This window comes from Eucyclogobius newberryi, unplaced genomic scaffold, assembly GCF_026437365.1.
Source record: "Eucyclogobius newberryi isolate DKJ021-1_F unplaced genomic scaffold, fEucNew1.0.hap1 SCAF_20, whole genome shotgun sequence".
NCBI lineage: Eukaryota > Metazoa > Chordata > Actinopteri > Gobiiformes > Gobiidae > Eucyclogobius > Eucyclogobius newberryi.
This window is the reverse complement of record NW_027315835.1, coordinates 3,820,307-3,840,228: the sequence shown is the minus strand read 5'-3', so window position 1 is coordinate 3,840,228 and position 19,922 is coordinate 3,820,307. Positions and strand designations below refer to the sequence as shown.

At 44.4% G+C, this 19,922-nt stretch overlaps 1 protein-coding gene across 1 annotated transcript; it reads right to left on the bottom strand.

Annotated features, from left to right (window-relative positions):
- Positions 1 to 4,919: 4,919 nt before the first annotated feature.
- On the bottom strand, positions 4,920 to 6,704 carry LOC140369288 (E3 ubiquitin-protein ligase TRIM39-like). The gene has a single exon (XM_072456578.1). It carries the CDS (start codon positions 6,556 to 6,558, stop codon positions 4,942 to 4,944), a length of 1,617 nt encoding a protein of 538 aa, XP_072312679.1. The 5' UTR covers positions 6,559 to 6,704; the 3' UTR covers positions 4,920 to 4,941.
- Between the last annotated feature and the right edge of the window lie 13,218 nt (positions 6,705 to 19,922).

The following is a 19,922-nucleotide window of genomic DNA, read 5'->3' as shown; positions in this document are numbered from 1 at the left end:
AATCTGGTCATGCCTCAGGCTCCATCCAACGGCCGTTGTCTAGTTGATCTCTTTATACGGTGTTGTTTTGTTCACTTTTAAGACAGGAAACGGCGCCTGTGACACTTATAGAAGTGACATTTACCTTCTTCTAATGCTTGAGACATTTCTGCAGAAACTCGTCTTATGGTTTGACCGTTGAGTGAACTTGTCAGCCCAGTGGCAGCAAAGCAGAGGTGGGTTTGTGTGAGGCGGGTGTGCGTGCAGACTGTTTATTTCCTGCTCAATCAATAAATGCACAGAACTGGATTAAAGCTTTATTTACAACAAGCTCAATAATCTGATAACTCCAGAAATTAGAGCTCTTTAAATATATAAAACATGTTTCGTATGATACATTTTTGCAACAGCAGAATTTCTTCTAGAGCGAACCTAAGTTAGCGATACCAGTTACGAATTTCAAACCAACGGGCTAATGCTAACGCTAACATGACAAAATGTGTGCATCTAAAAACATTTACAAGTACAAACTGCATCATTAGCAGGTTTTACTTGTGAAACCATAATTGGAGACAGGACAGTTTGAAAGTGATTGTAGCAAAAATAATAAAGGTTAAAAGTCTTTGACAAGTTAGACACAATTATATTTCAGATTTTGACAAAAACAGTTTGACAATTTTTGTAAAGTTTATAATTGCACTTCCTGGTTGGACATGAGCAGCAAATAAGACATAAGTAGAGGTAATTCCACAGCTGTTACCATAGCAACCAGACTGTAAACAAGAGCCAAACTCCACATAAATGACACAACAGTTCTGATCTGACACAATAACACCATAAAACACCTTTATTTAGCCCAACAACGGTTTAAACTGTCAGAAAAGTGTCAGTTAAGTGCAAAGTGTCTCTATGATTTCAATGGAGCGTCGCACATTGATGACATCACAGAGGGATTCAGCTCTATTTCTTGTCATTTTTTTAACTCTTATTTTTCCAAAATTCTTAACAAAATGCAACTTAACGGAGGTAAAACTATGATATGATGACAGATTATACACCACCAAACTAAGTCATAATTAGTAAAACAGGAGAACCTTTACATGGACTTTAAGGTACACTTTATTGTCCCCGTGTGGAAACTTGTTCTCTGTATTTGACCCGCAAGATTTCTACAGCGACAACTCTGTAACCTCATAAAACAAAAGAATAAAATGTTCTGATTGTGTTTAATGTTTGTTTTGAGCTCCATAGAATCCAAAGAAAAACCTTTGTTTCCATTCTTCCACGAGCAGCTTTACTGTGAAAGGGCCTCGAGCGCTTCCGGCGTCGTCTCCTTGACCACGAGCACGCGCGTCCACACCTGTCTGTGAAGAGCCGCAGCGCAGTGACGCACGAGGCCAGCAGAGGGCGCTGCGGCCACGCCCAGTGGTGACCAAGAGCAGGACTTTGTGGACGCTGCAGGTTTGAGGGTCAAAACTGTTTAAAAAAGATATTCACAGACAAGTAAATGTAAAAGTGATGAAAGTAGGATATTAGTTAATATTCTCTCTTTAAATATTAAAACAAAAAATAAATTCTTTTTTGACATAGAACACCAGAAACAAACATAATAATAATAATAATAATAATAATAATGATTTTTTTTAATGTAAAGACACACACATACACAATACATAAATAAACTATTATATTAATGTTAATGATGATAAAGTTTAAGCGTTAAGATCATTAAGACAGCATTATGGGATAAATGTTTTTCAAGGCAATGGCTTTTTTTTAAACTAACAGATAATTAAATTTCTATAAAATACAAGCTAATATTTATTCATAAAACCAGCAACAACATAACATGCAGTTTCCTTTCTGTTTTGCCTGAGAAATTCCTGGTCCATAAACTCTCAAAACGATCAAGTATTTCTCTTTAACCTTTATTTAACCCGGAAAGTCCCATTGAGACATTTGCACAATATTGATGTGGTCTCTATTGTGGTCAGTCGTGTCTCTCCTGATCCAAACTGCACTCACACGACTGAGGTTCAAGCAAACACAATTATTTCAATAAGAAAGCACAAGGAAACTGACTATTTATGTGTCAAAAGGCAGATTAAAGTCACAGTTCACTCCCAGATCTTCAGCCACGTCACTCTTTATGATCTAAACACTAATCCTGGTCGACTAAGAAACCATCGACCGATTAATCGACTCAACTAATTGTCCCACTTTAGCAAAAGCCCCTCCAAAAACATGTGTTTCAGAAGCAATACCAACGTCTATGTGTAATATTCCTTATGTTTTCTTTCTCTGGTGTAAAATAGACGTCTAGAGCTTTCAAAAACAGTATTTCACTCTCACTTATATTGGTCCATATTTTGTCCATAAAACCCCCAGAGATGATGCAGCAAAACAACTAAATGACCATGTGAGTGCACTTTGTGGTCGACAGGGGGCAGTGTTACACCAGTTTTCACTCACATTTGGAGCTGATTCATTCAACATTTCCAATTCTAACCAATTAAATCTACAGAAAATACAACAATTTAGTATTTGTTGACTTTAAAATGCATCAAACATTTTATAAAAAGGTGTTTGAAAGGGAAACGTAATAAAGCAGAGGCACTTATAATGCTTTTCACGCCGCGATCTATCACTCTAAATTCAATTACGGTATTCCATAAAAAGTGATAATAAACCACAAGGCAATCTTTTCACACGACTATAAAGCAGAGCGGTTTGTGGAAGTGAAATGATGGGCCACAGCAGAGCGAGGTGGGCTTTCCATCGTTTATTATCAGAGAGGAGCAGACAAAAGAGATTGTCCACGGTGCATTTTCCGCTTTCCCACAACATCGTTCTGCGTCCAACACAATCACTAAAGCGTTATCCGTTTACCCTCCCGTTGCTCTCGGCCATTCAGTTTGTTTGTCTGCCCGTTTGTCTCGTGGTTCCACAGAGCAGAGACAAACTGGAGCTGGAGACACTTGTTTTTCATTGTTGTGGGTAATTTGATGTGGGCCTGCATGATATTGGACATTTCTTTATTCTATTCATCTTATTCATTTTATTTATTTTATTTATTTTATTTATTTTATTTATTTTATTTATTTTATTTATTTTATTTATTTTATTTATTTTATTTATTTAAAATCTACACATGAACAGCACCGTTTTATGGGCCGCAGGGATCAAAACGTGGGGGAAAAGTAACGGCTTAAAGTCCGAAAAGTACGGTAATTCCTCCAGAGTCTCGCTCTAAAACCTACAAACCAAATTAGAAATCTGGGGGTAATAATGGACTCAGACTTGAACTTTAATAGCCACGTCAAATCAATAACATCAGCAGCTTTTTACCATCTAAAAAACATTGCCAAAATCAAAAATATACTGTCAAAACCAGATTTGAACACTATATCCATGCGTTTGTCTCCAGTAGATTAGACTACTGTAACGGCCTGCTCACTGGCCTCTCCAAACGAGTTGTAAAACAGCTGCAGTACATCCAGAACGCTGCTGCTCGGGTCCTGACTAGAACAAGGAAGTATGATCACATTAGTCCTGTTCTCAGGTCTCTGCACTGCCCCCTGTGGCTCTGAGAATAGACTTTAAAGCAGCTCTGCTTGTGTACAAGTCTCTCCATGGCCTAGCACCAAAGTACATCTTGGATATGTTAGTGCCATATGAACCATCTCGGACTCTGAGGACCTCAGGGACTGGCCTCCTGCTGGTGCCAGAGTCAGGACTAAACATGGACCGGCCTCCTGCTGGTGCCAGAGTCAGGACTAAACATGGACCGGCCTCCTGCTGGTGCCAGAGTCAGGACTAAACATGGACCGGCCTCCTGCTGGTGCCAGAGTCAGGACTAAACATGGACCGGCCTCCTGCTGGTGCCAGAGTCAGGACTAAACATGGACCTGCCTCCTGCTGGTGCCAGAGTCAGGACTAAACATGGACCGGCCTCCTGCTGGTGCCAGAGTCAGGACTAAACATGGGGAATCTGCGTTTCAGTTTTATGCAGCTAAAATCTGGAACAGTCTTCCTGAAGATGTGAGACAGGTTCTACTCTGACAATGTTCAAATCTAAGCTAAAAACAGTTTTGTTTAGCTGCGCATATGACTGAAAGGATTTTTTCTTTGCACTCTTCTCTTTTGTTTGTGATTTTATTAGTTTAGAAAATCAGTTGGATTGATAATTTTTAATTTAGTTAATTTTATTGTATTTCTGTTTCTGTAATTTCTTTGTGATTTGAATGCATTTTTCCTGCTGTGAAGCACTTTGAATTGCCTTGTGTATGAAATGTGCTCTACAAATAAACTTGCCTTGCCTTGCCTAATTGATGAATAGTTTCTGCAGATTTTTTACCACTTTGTACTTCCACTTGAGTCATATTATTTTGAAGTGATTTTACTCGAGTACATGTTTCGGCTCTGATGATACAACAGATGAATATATTAAAATCTTAACGCTCGTTTCAGACGTCGACACTTTTCCTTCACTTTCTTCTCCGTCGGATCCAAACCTGAGTCTTTCTCATCTCGTCTTTCACCTGCGGCATTTCTGCTTTCTTCACTTTTTCATTTCAAATTTCACAGTCTCAGTTCTCTTCTAATCCTGGTTTAGACCTGGTTTAGTTCTCTTCTAGTCCTGGTTTAGCCCTGTTGTAGACCTCGATAGAAACAGGAAGAGTTTAGATTGTATTAAACATTTAAAAACATATCCTAATTTTAGACATTTTTATACAAATATTTAGTTTGATCAAAGCCGAGACTTGAACCCAAAACCCTCTCACAGGAGGTCACCATGAACAGGATTAAGATGAACCTTCAGACATTTCAAAAGAACTGAAACAATAAAAGAGAAGAACTTTGTACTTTCAGTTCAAAATGGAGTCAAACGTATCCACAGTTACATTTGACTGAAGTTCAGAACTTTTAGTCTTGTTCTTAGTCACTTTGACCTCTGAAAGTCTAAACTGCAGTGAGGACCAGAGGAGCAGAGTTTGAACCTTTAGCATTTAAACAAGGACTGAAAAATGGAAACAGTTTATCTCTGAAGCAGCAGCTGCTGAAGGAGAAGAGAAGATCTGCAGAATCTGCATCATAAAAGGAGACCAGACCCTCACCATAGTCCACAAACACCCCGACCTTCTGAGGAGCTCGCTGCAGAGACAGAAGGACAGAAGGACCTGTACAAGCTTCATACGTATCTTTGTTTCTCAACACGATGCACCAGAATCCATTTTTAGGATTTTCAGTGATCTGTCCCTTCCTGTTGATGGACTCTTGGGCCACTCCTAAATCCCAGTCTGTTTTCCCTTTGACCTGAACCTCAAAGTAAAACCTGCCTGAGGAGAAACTCTGCTTTCCCAGAACACAAGGACAAGTATCAAACCTCAGAGGAGAATCTGGGAGCTTCTTCTTCACATCAGTGAGATGAACCTGTTTGAGATCTTCAGACAGAACGAGCCGAGGATGAGAAGTGTCTGGATCCAGAGTGACGTCCACCACAAACTGCTTCACTCTCAGTAGTTCTAATCTTGAAGGCAGTTGTTTAAAGTCTTCAGAGAGATGTTTCTCCAGCTCAGACAGAGCCCGGGCTGCACTGCCCTCACACGTCTCCGGCTCAAAGCTCACGCTGCTCCACTCCTTCAGCCCAGCAGGGGGCGTGAGTGCAGGGCAGCTCTGTAGAAAGTGGAGGGGGTCTTGAGAGCGTGAGAGCCGCTCCGCCTCAGTGCTGCTCTTCTCCAGCTCACAGATCTCCTGTTCCAGCTGCTGCACCAGCTCCTGGGCTCGTTTGTGGCTCCGGCTCTGCTTCTCCTGCAGCTCCTCTAAGAACCGGTCCTGACGCCTCTGAACAGACTGCATGAGATCAGTGAAGGCCTGCAGCCCCACAGCCCTCTCTCTGTGGACCTCTGTGTCACTGAGCTCCACACAGCGCTGGATCTCCTGGACCTTCAGCCTCCTCTGCTCCACCATGTGCTGGCTCTGAGCCTGAGTGTGCAGCAGAGAGGACCTCCTGCTCTCACACGCCTCCTCCAGAGACAACAGCTCATGGTTCTTGTGCTCTAGAACGGAGCACATCATGCACACGACCTTCTCATCAGTGCTACAGAAGAGCTCCAGGGGGCGCTGGTGTGTGGGACACATCCTGTCTTCCAGGTTCTCCACAGGCTCCATCAGCTGGTGTCTTTTCAGCCCAGAGACTGTGAGATGAGGCTGGAGGTGGGTCTCACAGAACGAGGACAGACAGACCAGGCAGGACTTCAGGGCCTTCAGCTTGGGCTCAGAGCAGACGTCACATGACACATCTCCAGGTTTGGAACGCTGTGACTTTGACTTTTCAGCCTCTAGTTTAAACTGAGAGAACATCTCCACGAGCAAACAGTTGACGCTGAGCTCAGGTCTTCTGTCATAGCTCCTGTTACACAGAGGACATGTGCAGGGGCCCTCAGGGGCCCAGGCCTCACAGATGCAGCGTTTGCAGAAGTTGTGTCCACATGGAGTGGTCACTGGCTCAGAGAACACCTCCAGACAGATGGAGCACAGGAACGTCTCCTCAGAGCTCCTTTCACTTGTGGAGGACATGTCTGAAACACAAGGTCAACATCAGTGACTCTAAAATCAGACTTTTCCATCAGAAAAGTCAAACACCAGGAGGAAAAGAGAAACCTGCTCCCACAGACTGACCTGTGTCTCTGAACTGAGTTCTTCACATGAATCAGTCTGAGAAAGCTCTGACCGAAAGCCTCTGGACGTTAAAACAATACTTCATTCTGATTGGTCGAAGCGTCACAACAGCAGAAGAAGCAGAAACATCTAAATCGTGTTAAATCCAGAGTTGAGAAAAGCACAGTCTCTTTCTCCTCCTCAAATGAACAAAGTGTCGTTGTGAGCACGTTTGTCACAAACTAAATGTATTCAAGTGTCCAAAAAGAAGAAACATGAAGAATAGACTTTATTCATCAATATTCTCTGTGGAGAAGCTTCAGTCACATATTTACACCTTTATCTGCTTCAAAATGTCTTTAAAGTCTCAGAGTTCAATCAAATAAAGGTTTAACAAGTCACTTCTAAAAGAATGATTTCATAAAGATTTAAAACAAGCTGTTGACTCTTGGTATTTGGAAGAGAATCAAAGTATGAAATATATTGATAGATTTAAATCCTCTTTACATTCTGCTCCAGTTTCACAGTTTGACATGAAATTCTCATCAACTTTTGAACTTTCATGAGTAAAAACTGTTCCAGATCCACATTTGAAGAGAAAAAGAACAAACACAAAATGGAGGATTTTAAGTTTGACTTTCACTTCCACAGAAATGACATTTATTGCAGTTTATTTTGATCTTTGACAAACTAATGTTGAGTTGAATGAAAGAAGTGGTGACATAAAGTGCAGGATTGACAGCAGCAGCAGCAGTTTTCTCTTTAGTGGTTTTAAATCAGAATAAGAGTGAGAATCACAGTGTAAGTGTGTGAAGCAGAAGAGAAATGGACCTGGAGCAGGACCAAGTACCAAACTACACCACCAATAGTAGTAGTAGTTGTAGTAGCAGTAGTAATAGCAGTAATAGTAGTGGGCCTAGTAACACTGACCTGTGCTGGAGCAGATTGTTGAGGGTTTGAAGCCTCTGAGGTGCTTTTGAGCAAACACACACTGAGAGTTTCCTGCTTCAGTCTGTGACAGCAGAGGGAGGAGTCAGGGAGGGAAGAGGGAGGAGTCAGGGAGGGAAGAGGGAGGAGTCAGAGAGGCAGAGGGAGGAGTCAGGGAGGTGGAGGGAGGAGTCAGGGAGGTGGAGGGGCGGGGCACAGGTGAGACAGGTTTATCTGGAGACTCTGGTTCTTGCTCTGATCATGTGACGTTGAAAGTTTAAATCACACTGTACAACATTGTAAACGGCTCTGTAGAAACTACAAAAACACAGTCTGCAAAGGAAGTAACAAAGTACTGCAGTACAAGTACTGGAGTCAAAGTACTGGAGTACAAGTACTGGAGTCAAAGTACTGCAGTACAAGTACTGGAGTCAAAGTACTGGAGTACAAAGTACTGCTGTACAAGTACTGGAGTCAAAGTACTGGAGTACAAAGTACTGCAGTACAAGTACTGGAGTCAAAGTACTGCAGTACAAGTACTGGAGTCAAAGTACTGGAGTACAAATACTGGAGTCAAAGTACTTGAGTACAAGTACTGGAGTCAAAGTACTGGAGTACAAGTACTGTCAAAGTACTGCAGTACAAGTACTGGAGTCAAAGTACTGGAGTACAAGTACTGGAGTCAAAGTACTTGAGTACAAGTACTGGAGTCAAAGTACTGCAGTACAAGTACTGGAGTCAAAGTACTGCAGTGCAAGTACTGGAGTCAAAGTACTGCAGTACAAGTACTGGAGTCAAAGTACTGGAGTACAAGTACTGGAGTCAAAGTACTTGAGTACAAGTACTGGAGTCAAAGTACTGCAGTACAAGTACTGGAGTCAAAGTACTGGAGTACAAAGTACTGCTGTACAAGTACTGGAGTCAAAGTACTGCAGTACAAGTACTGGAGTCAAAGTACTGGAGTACAAGTACTGGAGTCAAAGTACTTGAGTACAAGTACTGGAGTCAAAGTACTGGAGTACAAGTACTGGAGTCAAAGTACTTGAGTACAAGTACTGGAGTCAAAGTACTGCAATACAAGTACTGGAGTCAAAGTACTGCAGTACAAGTACTGGAGTCAAAGTACTGGAGTACAAGTACTGGAGTCAAAGTACTTGAGTACAAGTACTGGAGTCAAAGTACTGCAGTACAAGTACTGGAGTCAAAGTACTGGAGTACAAGTACTGGAGTCAAAGTACTTGAGTACAAGTACTGGAGTCAAAGTACTGCAGTACAAGTACTGGAGTCAAAGTACTGCAGTACAAGTACTGGTTTAACTATGTAGGGGACCCATATGTCCCAAAAGACCTTTTCACAGCTCAACACACTGTTGCAGAAATCAAAGCACAGTGTTGGTGTAAAGGAACGACCCCCCACAGAGAGGACATTGTCCTCACCGGAGCTCCTCCCCCTGAATCTGATAAGAGACATTCCTTCCCTTAAGTTTCTTAATGACTATAATTCACATCTAAACCGACTTGATGCTGACTGTGTGATCTACACTTGTGACTAAATCATGTTTTAGTTTAGTTTGCCACAAGAACTGATTTGAAGTGTGTTCATGTCGTACTTCATGTACTTTCTCATGACCTGCTATTGATGTGTGTTCGTTGACGATGTTGTGTATTTTATTATAGTTACATGTCATTTTTGCTGGTTTGAGTTAAATTTGCCCAAAATGAGAAAGTTGATCAAGAATTAAAGCCACTCCCACTAGGCCCCTCCCCCCAGGTCAATAAAAGAGCAGACTCAGCTCTGCTTGGTAATGGCTGTAATGGCGAGTGCCAGAGAATATACATTACATCTTGGTACAAATGTGTGAGCAGGAAACGAGTATAATACCCTACTACTACATTTATTAGGTAACAAATACTTTCTACTGCAGTACATGTTTGGACACAAATATGTGTAAAAATGAGGAGATAAATGAAGTTACAGAAACATCCAGAAAGTATTCACTTTATCCACATTTTGTGTATCAGAAAATGAAACCGTCAAAGTGGTTTTATTATTTTATTATTAAACGTGTCCACACATGTCCACACGTGTTCACACATGTCCACAAGTGTCCACAAGTGTCCACAAGTGTCCTCGGAGCGTGTTCTTGTTCAAATAAACCTCTTCTTGTGTCAGAAACATCAGCTCTGTGTTTAAACCACAGACGACCGGGTTCAGGTCAGACTGCACTTTGTAAACACGCCCAGGAGCTTTAAAGGCCCATGACACCTTTATACCATTTTATAATGTTGACTTTATCTGGTGTATTTGTACCTGTTGTAGATATGACAAGAAGTGACATCACACCAGGGACACTCATCTCCATCTTTAGTCCTGACTCTGGCACCAGCAGGAGGCCGGTCCATGTTTAGTCCTGACTCTGGCACCAGCAGGAGGCCGGTCCATGTTTAGTCCTGACTCTGGCACCAGCAGGAGGCCGGTCCATGTTTAGTCCTGACTCTGGCACCAGCAAGAGGACGGTCCATGTTTAGTCCTGACTCTGGCACCAGCAGGAGGCCGGTCCATGTTCAGTCCTGACTCTGGCACCAGCAAGAGGACGGTCCATGTTTAGTCCTGACTCTGGCACCAGCAGGAGGCCGGTCCATGTTCAGTCCTGACTCTGGCACCAGCAGGAGGCCGGTCCATGTTCAGTCCTGACTCTGGCACCAGCAGGAGGCCGGTCCATGTTTAGTCCTGACGCTGGCACCAGCAGGAGGCCGGTCCATGTTTAGTCCTGACTCTGGCACCAGCAGGAGGCCGGTCCATGTTTAGTCCTGACTCTGGCACCAGCAGGAGGCCGGTCCATGTTTAGTCCTGACTCTGGGCACCAGCAGGAGGCCGGTCCATGTTTAGTCCTGACTCTGGCACCAGCAGGAGGCCGGTCCATGTTTAGTCCTGACTCTGGCACCAGCAGGAGGCCGGTCCTGATATGAATACGATAAATGCAGAAGATACATAACACCGTATTAATCCTCTGTCATCTTAAAGTATTATTTGCATTCAGAATACAGCGTTCTGATTGGACAGTGAGACAGAACGAGTTACAAAATACATTTTAAAGCAGGTATCGAGTATTATGTAACAAAAACTTCTTCCCGACACTTTTAAATAAAACATTTCAGTCTTTTGCGTTTCCTCTTCCAGCTGTGAACGAATCTACAAACGACAAAGGCTCTTTCAGCCTGAGCTTTTCTCCTTTTTTTCAGGCCCATCTTTAAAAAACACCAGAAGTTTTACGCGACATTTCAGGAGACAACAAACACCAGGAGACAACAAACACCAGGAGACAACAAACACCAGGAGACAGTAAACACCAGGAGACAACAAACACCAGGAGACAACAAACACCAGGAGACAACAAACACCAGGAGACAACAAACACCAGGAGACAACAAACACCAGGAGACAACAAACACCAGGAGACAACAAACACCAGGAGACAACAAACACCAGGAGACAGTAAACACCAGGAGACAACAAACACCAGGAGACAACAAACACCAGGAGACAACAAACACCAGGAGACAACAAACACCAGGAGACAACAAACACCAGGAGACAGTAAACACCAGGAGACAACAAACACCAGGAGACAGTAAACACCAGGAGACAACAAACACCAGGAGACAACAAACACCAGGAGACAGTAAACACCAGGAGACAACAAACACCAGGAGACAACAAACACCAGGAGACAACAAATACCAGGAGACAGTAAACACCAGGAGACAACAAACACCAGGAGACAACACGAGGAGACAGTAAACACCAGGAGACAGTAAACACCAGGAGACAACAAACACAAGGAGACAGTAAACACCAGGAGACAACAAACACCAGCAGACAGTTAACACCAGGAGACAGTAAACACCAGGAGACAGTAAACACCAGGAGACAGTAAACACCAGGAGACAGTAAACACCAGGAGACAACAAACACCAGGAGACAACAAACACCAGGAGACAACAAATACCAGGAGACAGTAAACACCAGGAGACAACAAACACCAGGAGACAACACGAGGAGACAGTAAACACCAGGAGACAGTAAACACCAGGAGACAACAAACACAAGGAGACAGTAAACACCAGGAGACAACAAACACCAGGAGACAACAAACACCAGGAGACAGTAAACACCAGGAGACAGTAAACACCAGGAGACAGTAAACACCAGGAGACAGTAAACACCAGGAGACAACAAACACCAGGAGACAGTAAACACCAGGAGACAACAAACACCAGGAGACAGTAAACACCAGGAGACAACAAACACCAGGAGACAACAAACACCAGGAGACAGTTAACACCAGGAGACAGTAAACACCAGGAGACAGTAAACACCAGGAGACAGTAAACACCAGGAGACGACAAACACCAGGACACAACAAACACCAGGAGACAACAAACACCAGGAGACAGTAAACACCAGGAGACGACAAACACCAGGAGACAACAAACACCAGGAGACAGTAAACACCAGGAGACAACAAACACCAGGAGACAGTTAACACCAGGAGACAGTAAACACCAGGAGACAGTAAACACCAGGAGACAGTAAACACCAGGAGACAACAAACACCAGGAGACAGTAAACACCAGGAGACAACAAACACCAGCAGACAGTTAACACCAGGAGACAGTAAACACCAGGAGACAACAAACAGCAGGAGACAGTAAACACCAGGAGACAGTATACACCAGGAGACAGTAAACACCAGGAGACAACAAACACCAGGAGACAACAAACACCAGGAGACAGTAAACACCAGGAGACAGTAAACACCAGGAGACGACAAACACCAGGAGACAACAAACACCAGGAGACAGTAAACACCAGGAGACAACAAACACCAGGAGACAGTAAACACCAGGAAACAGTAAACAACAGGAGACAACAAACACCAGGAGACAGTAAACACCAGGAGACAACAAACACCAGCAGACAGTTAACACCAGGAGACAGTAAACACCAAGAGACAACAAACACCAGTAAACAGTAAACACCAGGAGACAGTAAACACCAGGAGACAACAAACACCAGGAGACAGTAATTACCAGGAGACAACAAACACCAAGAGACAACAAACACCAGGAGACAACAAACGCCAGGAGACAGTAAACACCAGGAGACAACAAACACCAAGAGAAAACAAACACCAGGAGACAACAAACACCAGGAGACAGTAAACACCAGGAGACAGTAAACACCAGGAGACAACAAACACCAGGAGACAGTAAACACCAGGAGACAACAAACACCAGGAGACAACAAACACCAGGAGACAGTAAACACCAGGAGACAGTAAACACCAGGAGACGACAAACACCAGGAGACAACAAACACCAGGAGACAGTAAACACCAGGAGACAACAAACACCAGGAGACAGTAAACACCAGGAGACAGTAAATACCAGGAGACAACAAACACCAGGAGACAGTAAACACCAGGAGACAACAAACACCAGGAGACAACAAACACCAGGAGACAACAAACACCAGGAGACAACAAACACCAGGAGACAACAAATACCAGGAGACAGTAAACACCAGGAGACAACAAACACCAGGAGACAACACGAGGAGACAGTAAACACCAGGAGACAGTAAACACCAGGAGACAACAAACACAAGGAGACAGTAAACACCAGGAGACAACAAACACCAGCAGACAGTTAACACCAGGAGACAGTAAACACCAGGAGACAACAAACACCAGGAAACAGTAAACACCAGGAGACAGTAAACACCAGGAGACAACAAACACCAGGAGACAACAAACACCAGGAGACAACAAACACCAGGAGACAGTAAACACCAGGAGACAACAAACACCAGGAGACAACAAACACCAGGAGACAGTAAACACCAGGAGACAGTAAACACCAGGAGACAGTAAACACCAGGAGACAACAAACACCAGGAGACAGTAAACACCAGGAGACAACAAACACCAGGAGACAGTAAACACCAGGAGACAGTAAACACCAGGAGACAACAAACACCAGGAGACAACAAACACCAGGAGACAGTAAACACCAGGAGACAGTTAACACCAGGAGACAGTAAACACCAGGAGACAACAAACACCAGGAGACAACAAACACCAGGAGACAGTTAACACCAGGAGACAGTAAACACCAGGAGACAGTAAACACCAGGAGACAGTAAACACCAGGAGACGACAAACACCAGGACACAACAAACACCAGGAGACAACAAACACCAGGAGACAGTAAACACCAGGAGACGACAAACACCAGGAGACAACAAACACCAGGAGACAGTAAACACCAGGAGACAACAAACACCAGGAGACAGTTAACACCAGGAGACAGTAAACACCAGGAGACAGTAAACACCAGGAGACAGTAAACACCAGGAGACAACAAACACCAGGAGACAGTAAACACCAGGAGACAACAAACACCAGCAGACAGTTAACACCAGGAGACAGTAAACACCAGGAGACAACAAACAGCAGGAGACAACAAACACCAGGAGACAGTAAACACCAGGAGACAGTAAACACCAGGAGACGACAAACACCAGGAGACAACAAACACCAGGAGACAGTAAACACCAGGAGACAACAAACACCAGGAGACAGTAAACACCAGGAAACAGTAAACAACAGGAGACAACAAACACCAGGAGACAGTAAACACCAGGAGACAACAAACACCAGCAGACAGTTAACACCAGGAGACAGTAAACACCAGGAGACAACAAACACCAGTAAACAGTAAACACCAGGAGACAGTAAACACCAGGAGACAACAAACACCAGGAGACAGTAATTACCAGGAGACAACAAACACCAAGAGACAACAAACACCAGGAGACAACAAACGCCAGGAGACAGTAAACACCAGGAGACAACAAACACCAAGAGACAACAAACACCAGGAGACAACAAACACCAGGAGACAGTAAACACCAGGAGACAGTAAACACCAGGAGACAACAAACACCAGGAGACAGTAAACACCAGGAGACAACAAACACCAGGAGACAACAAACACCAGGAGACAACAAACACCAGGAGACAAAAAACACCAGGAGACAGTAAACACCAGGAGACAACAAACACCGGGAGACAGTAAACACCAGGAGACAACAAACACCAGGAGACAGTAAACACCAGGAGACAGTAAACACCAGGAGACAGTAATCACCAGGAGACAGTAAACACCAGGAGACAACAAACACCAGGAGACAACAAACACCAGGAGACAACAAACACCAGGAGACAGTAAGCACCAGGAGACAACAAACACCAGGAGACAGTAAACACCAGGAGACAACAAACACCAGGAGACAACAAACACCAGGAGACAACAAACACCAGGAGACAGTAAACACCAGGAGACAACAAACACCAGGAGACAACAAACACCAGGAGACAACAAACACCAGGTGACAGTAAACACCAGGAGACAACAAACACCAGGAGACAACAAACACCAGGAGACAACAAACACCAGGAGACAGTAAACACCAGGAGACAACAAACACCAGGAGACAACAAACACCAGGAGACAACAAACACCAGGAGACAGTTAACACCAGGAGACAACAAACACCAGGAGACAGTAAACACCAGGAGACAGTAAACACCAGGAGACAACAAACACCAGGAGACAACAAACACCAGGAGACAACAAACATCAGGAGACAACAAACACCAGGAGACAACAAACACCAGGAGACAGTAAACACCAGGAGACAACAAACACCAGGAGACAACAAACACCAGGAGACAGTTAACACCAGGAGACAACAAACACCAGGAGACAACAAACACCAGGAAACAGTAAACACCAGGAGACAGTAAACACCAGGAGACAACAAACACCAGGAGACAGTAAACACCAGGAGACAACAAACACCAAGAGACAACAAACACCAGGAGACAGTAAACACCAGGAGACAGTAAACACCAGGAGACAACAAACACCAGGAGACAGTAAACACCAGGAGACAACAAACACCAGGAGACAACAAACACCAGGAGAAAGTAAACACCAGGAGACAGTAAACACCAGGAGACAACAAACACCAGGAGACAGTAAACACCAGGAGACAACAAACACCAGGAGACAACAAATACCAGGAGACAACAAACACCAGGAGACAACAAACACTAGGAGACAACAAACACCAGGACACAGTAAACACCAGGAGACAACAAACACCAGGAGACAGTAAACACCAGGAGACAACAAACACCAGGAGACAACAAACACCAGGAGACAACAAACACCAGAAGACAACAAACACCAGGAGACAGTAAACACCAGGAGACAACAAACACCAGGAGACAGTAAACACCAGGAGACAACAAACACCAGGAGACAACAAACACCAGGAGACAACAAACACCAGGAGACAACAAACACCAGGAGACAGTAAACACCAGGAGACAGTAAACACCAGGAGACAACAAACACCAGGAGACAGTAAACACCAGGAGACAACAAACACCAGAAGACAACAAACACTAGGAGACAACATACACCAGGAGACAACAAACACCAGGAGACAACAAACACCAGGAGACAGTAAACACCAGGAGACAGTAAACACCAGGAGACAACAAACACCAGGAGACAACAAACACCAGGAGACAACAAATACCAGGAGACAGTAAACACCAGGAGACAACAAACACCAGGAGACAACACGAGGAGACAGTAAACACCAGGAGACAGTAAACACCAGGAGACAACAAACACAAGGAGACAGTAAACACCAGGAGACAACAAACACCAGCAGAGAGTTAACACCAGGAGACAGTAAACACCAGGAGACAACAAACACCAGGAAACAGTAAACACCAGGAGACAGTAAACACCAGGAGACAACAAACACCAGGAGACAACAAACACCAGGAGACAACAAACACCAGGAGACAGTAAACACCAGGAGACAACAAACACCAGGAGACAACAAACACCAGGAGACAGTAAACACCAGGAGACAGTAAACACCAGGAGACAGTAAACACCAGGAGACAGTAAACACCAGGAGACAACAAACACCAGGAGACAGTAAACACCAGGAGACAACAAACACCAGGAGACAGTAAACACCAGGAGACAGTAAACACCAGGAGACAACAAACACCAGGAGACAACAAACACCAGGAGACAGTAAACACCAGGAGACAGTTAACACCAGGAGACAGTAAACACCAGGAGACAACAAACACCAGGAGACAACAAACACCAGGAGACAGTTAACACCAGGAGACAGTAAACACCAGGAGACAGTAAACACCAGGAGACAGTAAACACCAGGAGACGACAAACACCAGGACACAACAAACACCAGGAGACAACAAACACCAGGAGACAGTAAACACCAGGAGACGACAAACACCAGGAGACAACAAACACCAGGAGACAGTAAACACCAGGAGACAACAAACACCAGGAGACAGTTAACACCAGGAGACAGTAAACACCAGGAGACAGTAAACACCAGGAGACAGTAAACACCAGGAGACAACAAACACCAGGAGACAGTAAACACCAGGAGACAACAAACACCAGCAGACAGTTAACACCAGGAGACAGTAAACACCAGGAGACAACAAACAGCAGGAGACAGTAAACACCAGGAGACAGTATACACCAGGAGACAGTAAACACCAGGAGACAACAAACACCAGGAGACAACAAACACCAGGAGACAGTAAACACCAGGAGACAGTAAACACCAGGAGACGACAAACACCAGCAGACAGTTAACACCAGGAGACAGTAAACACCAGGAGACAGTAAACACCAGGAGACAGTAAACACCAGGAGACAACAAACACCAGCAGACAGTTAACACCAGGAGACAGTAAACACCAGGAGACAACAAACAGCAGGAGACAGTAAACACCAGGAGACAGTATACACCAGGAGACAGTAAACACCAGGAGACAACAAACACCAGGAGACAACAAACACCAGGAGACAGTAAACACCAGGAGACAACAAGCACCAGGAGACAGTAAACACCAGGAAACAGTAAACAACAGGAGACAACAAACACCAGGAGACAGTAAACACCAGGAGACAACAAACACCAGCAGACAGTTAACACCAGGAGACAGTAAACACCAGGAGACAACAAACACCAGTAAACAGTAAACACCAGGAGACAGTAAACACCAGGAGACAACAAACACCAGGAGACAGTAATTACCAGGAGACAACAAACACCAAGAGACAACAAACACCAGGAGACAACAAACGCCAGGAGACAGTAAACACCAGGAGACAACAAACACCAAGAGACAACAAACACCAGGAGACAACAAACACCAGGAGACAGTAAACACCAGGAGACAGTAAACACCAGGAGACAACAAACACCAGGAGACAGTAAACACCAGGAGACAACAAACACCAGGAGACAACAAACACCAGGAGACAACAAACACCAGGAGACAAAAAACACCAGGAGACAGTAAACACCAGGAGACAACAAACACCAGGAGACAGTAAACACCAGGAGACAACAAACACCAGGAGACAACAAACACCAGGAGACAACAAATACCAGGAGACAGTAAACACCAGGAGACAACAAACACCAGGAGACAACAAACATCAGGAGACAGTAAACACCAGGAGACAGTAAACACCAGGAGACAACAAACACCAGGAGACAGTAAACACCAGGAGACAACAAACACCAGGAGACAGTAAACACCAGGAGACAACAAACACCAGGAGACAGTAAACACCAGGAGACAACAAACACCAGGAGACAGTAAACACCAGGAGACAACAAACACCAGGAGAGAGTAAACACCAGGAAACAGTTAAAACCAGGAGACAGTAAACACCAGGAGACAGTAAACACCAGGAGACAACAAACACCAGGAGACAGTATACACCAGGAGACAGTAAACACCAGGAGACAACAAACACCAGGAGACAGTAAACACCAGGAGACAACAAACACCAGGAGACAACAAACACCAGGAGACAACAAACACCAGGAGACAACAAATACCAGGAGACAGTAAACACCAGGAGACAACAAACACCAGGAGACAACAAACACCAGGAGACAGTAAACACCAGGAGACAGTAAACACCAGGAGACAACAAACACCAGGAGACAGTAAACACCAGGAGACAGTAAACACCAGGAGACAGTAAACACCAGGAGACAGTAAACACCAGGAGACAACAAACACCAGGAGACAGTAAACACCAGGAGACAACAAACACCAGGAGACAGTAAACACCAGGAGACAGTAAACACCAGGAGACAACAAACACCAGGAGACAGTAAACACCAGGAGACAACAAACACCAGGAGACAGTAAACACCAGGAGACAACAAACACCAGGAGACAACAAACACCAGGAGACAACAAATACCAGGAGACAACAAACACCAGGAGACAGTAAACACCAGGAGACAACAAACACCAGGAGACAACAAACACCAGGAGACAGTAAACACCAGGAGACAACAAACACCAGGAGACAGTAAACACCAGGAGACAACAAACACCATGAGACAACAAACACCAGGAGACAACAAACACCAGGAGACAACAAACACCAGGAGACAGTAAACACCAGGAGACAACAAACACCAGGAGACAGTAAACACCAGGAGACAACAAACACCAGGAGACAGTAAACACCAGGAGACAACAAACACCAGGAGACAACAAACACCAGGAGACAGTAAATACCAGGAGACAACAAACACCAGGAGACAGTAAACACCAGGAGACAACAAACACCAGGAGACAGTAAACACCAGGAGACAACAAACACCAGGAGACAACAAACACCAGGAGACAACAAATACCAGGAGACAGTAAACACCAGGAGACAACAAACACCAGGAGACAACAAACACCAGGAGACAGTAAACACCAGGAGACAGTAAACACCAGGAGACAACAAACAGCAGGAGACAGTAAACACCAGGAGACAGTATACACCAGGAGACAGTAAACACCAGGAGACAACAAACACCAGGAGACAGTAAACACCAGGAGACAACAAACACCAGGAGACAGTAAACACCAGGAGACAGTAAACACCAGGAGACAACAAACACCAGGAGACAACAAACACCAGGAGACAACAAACACCAGGAGACAGTAAACACCAGGAGACAGTAAACACCAGGAGACAACAAACACCAGGAGACAGTAAACACCAGGAGACAACAAACACCAGGAGACAACAAACACCAGGAGACAGTAAATACCAGGAGACAACAAACACCAGGAGACAGTAAACACCAGGAGACAACAAACACCAGGAGACAGTAAACACCAGGAGACAGTA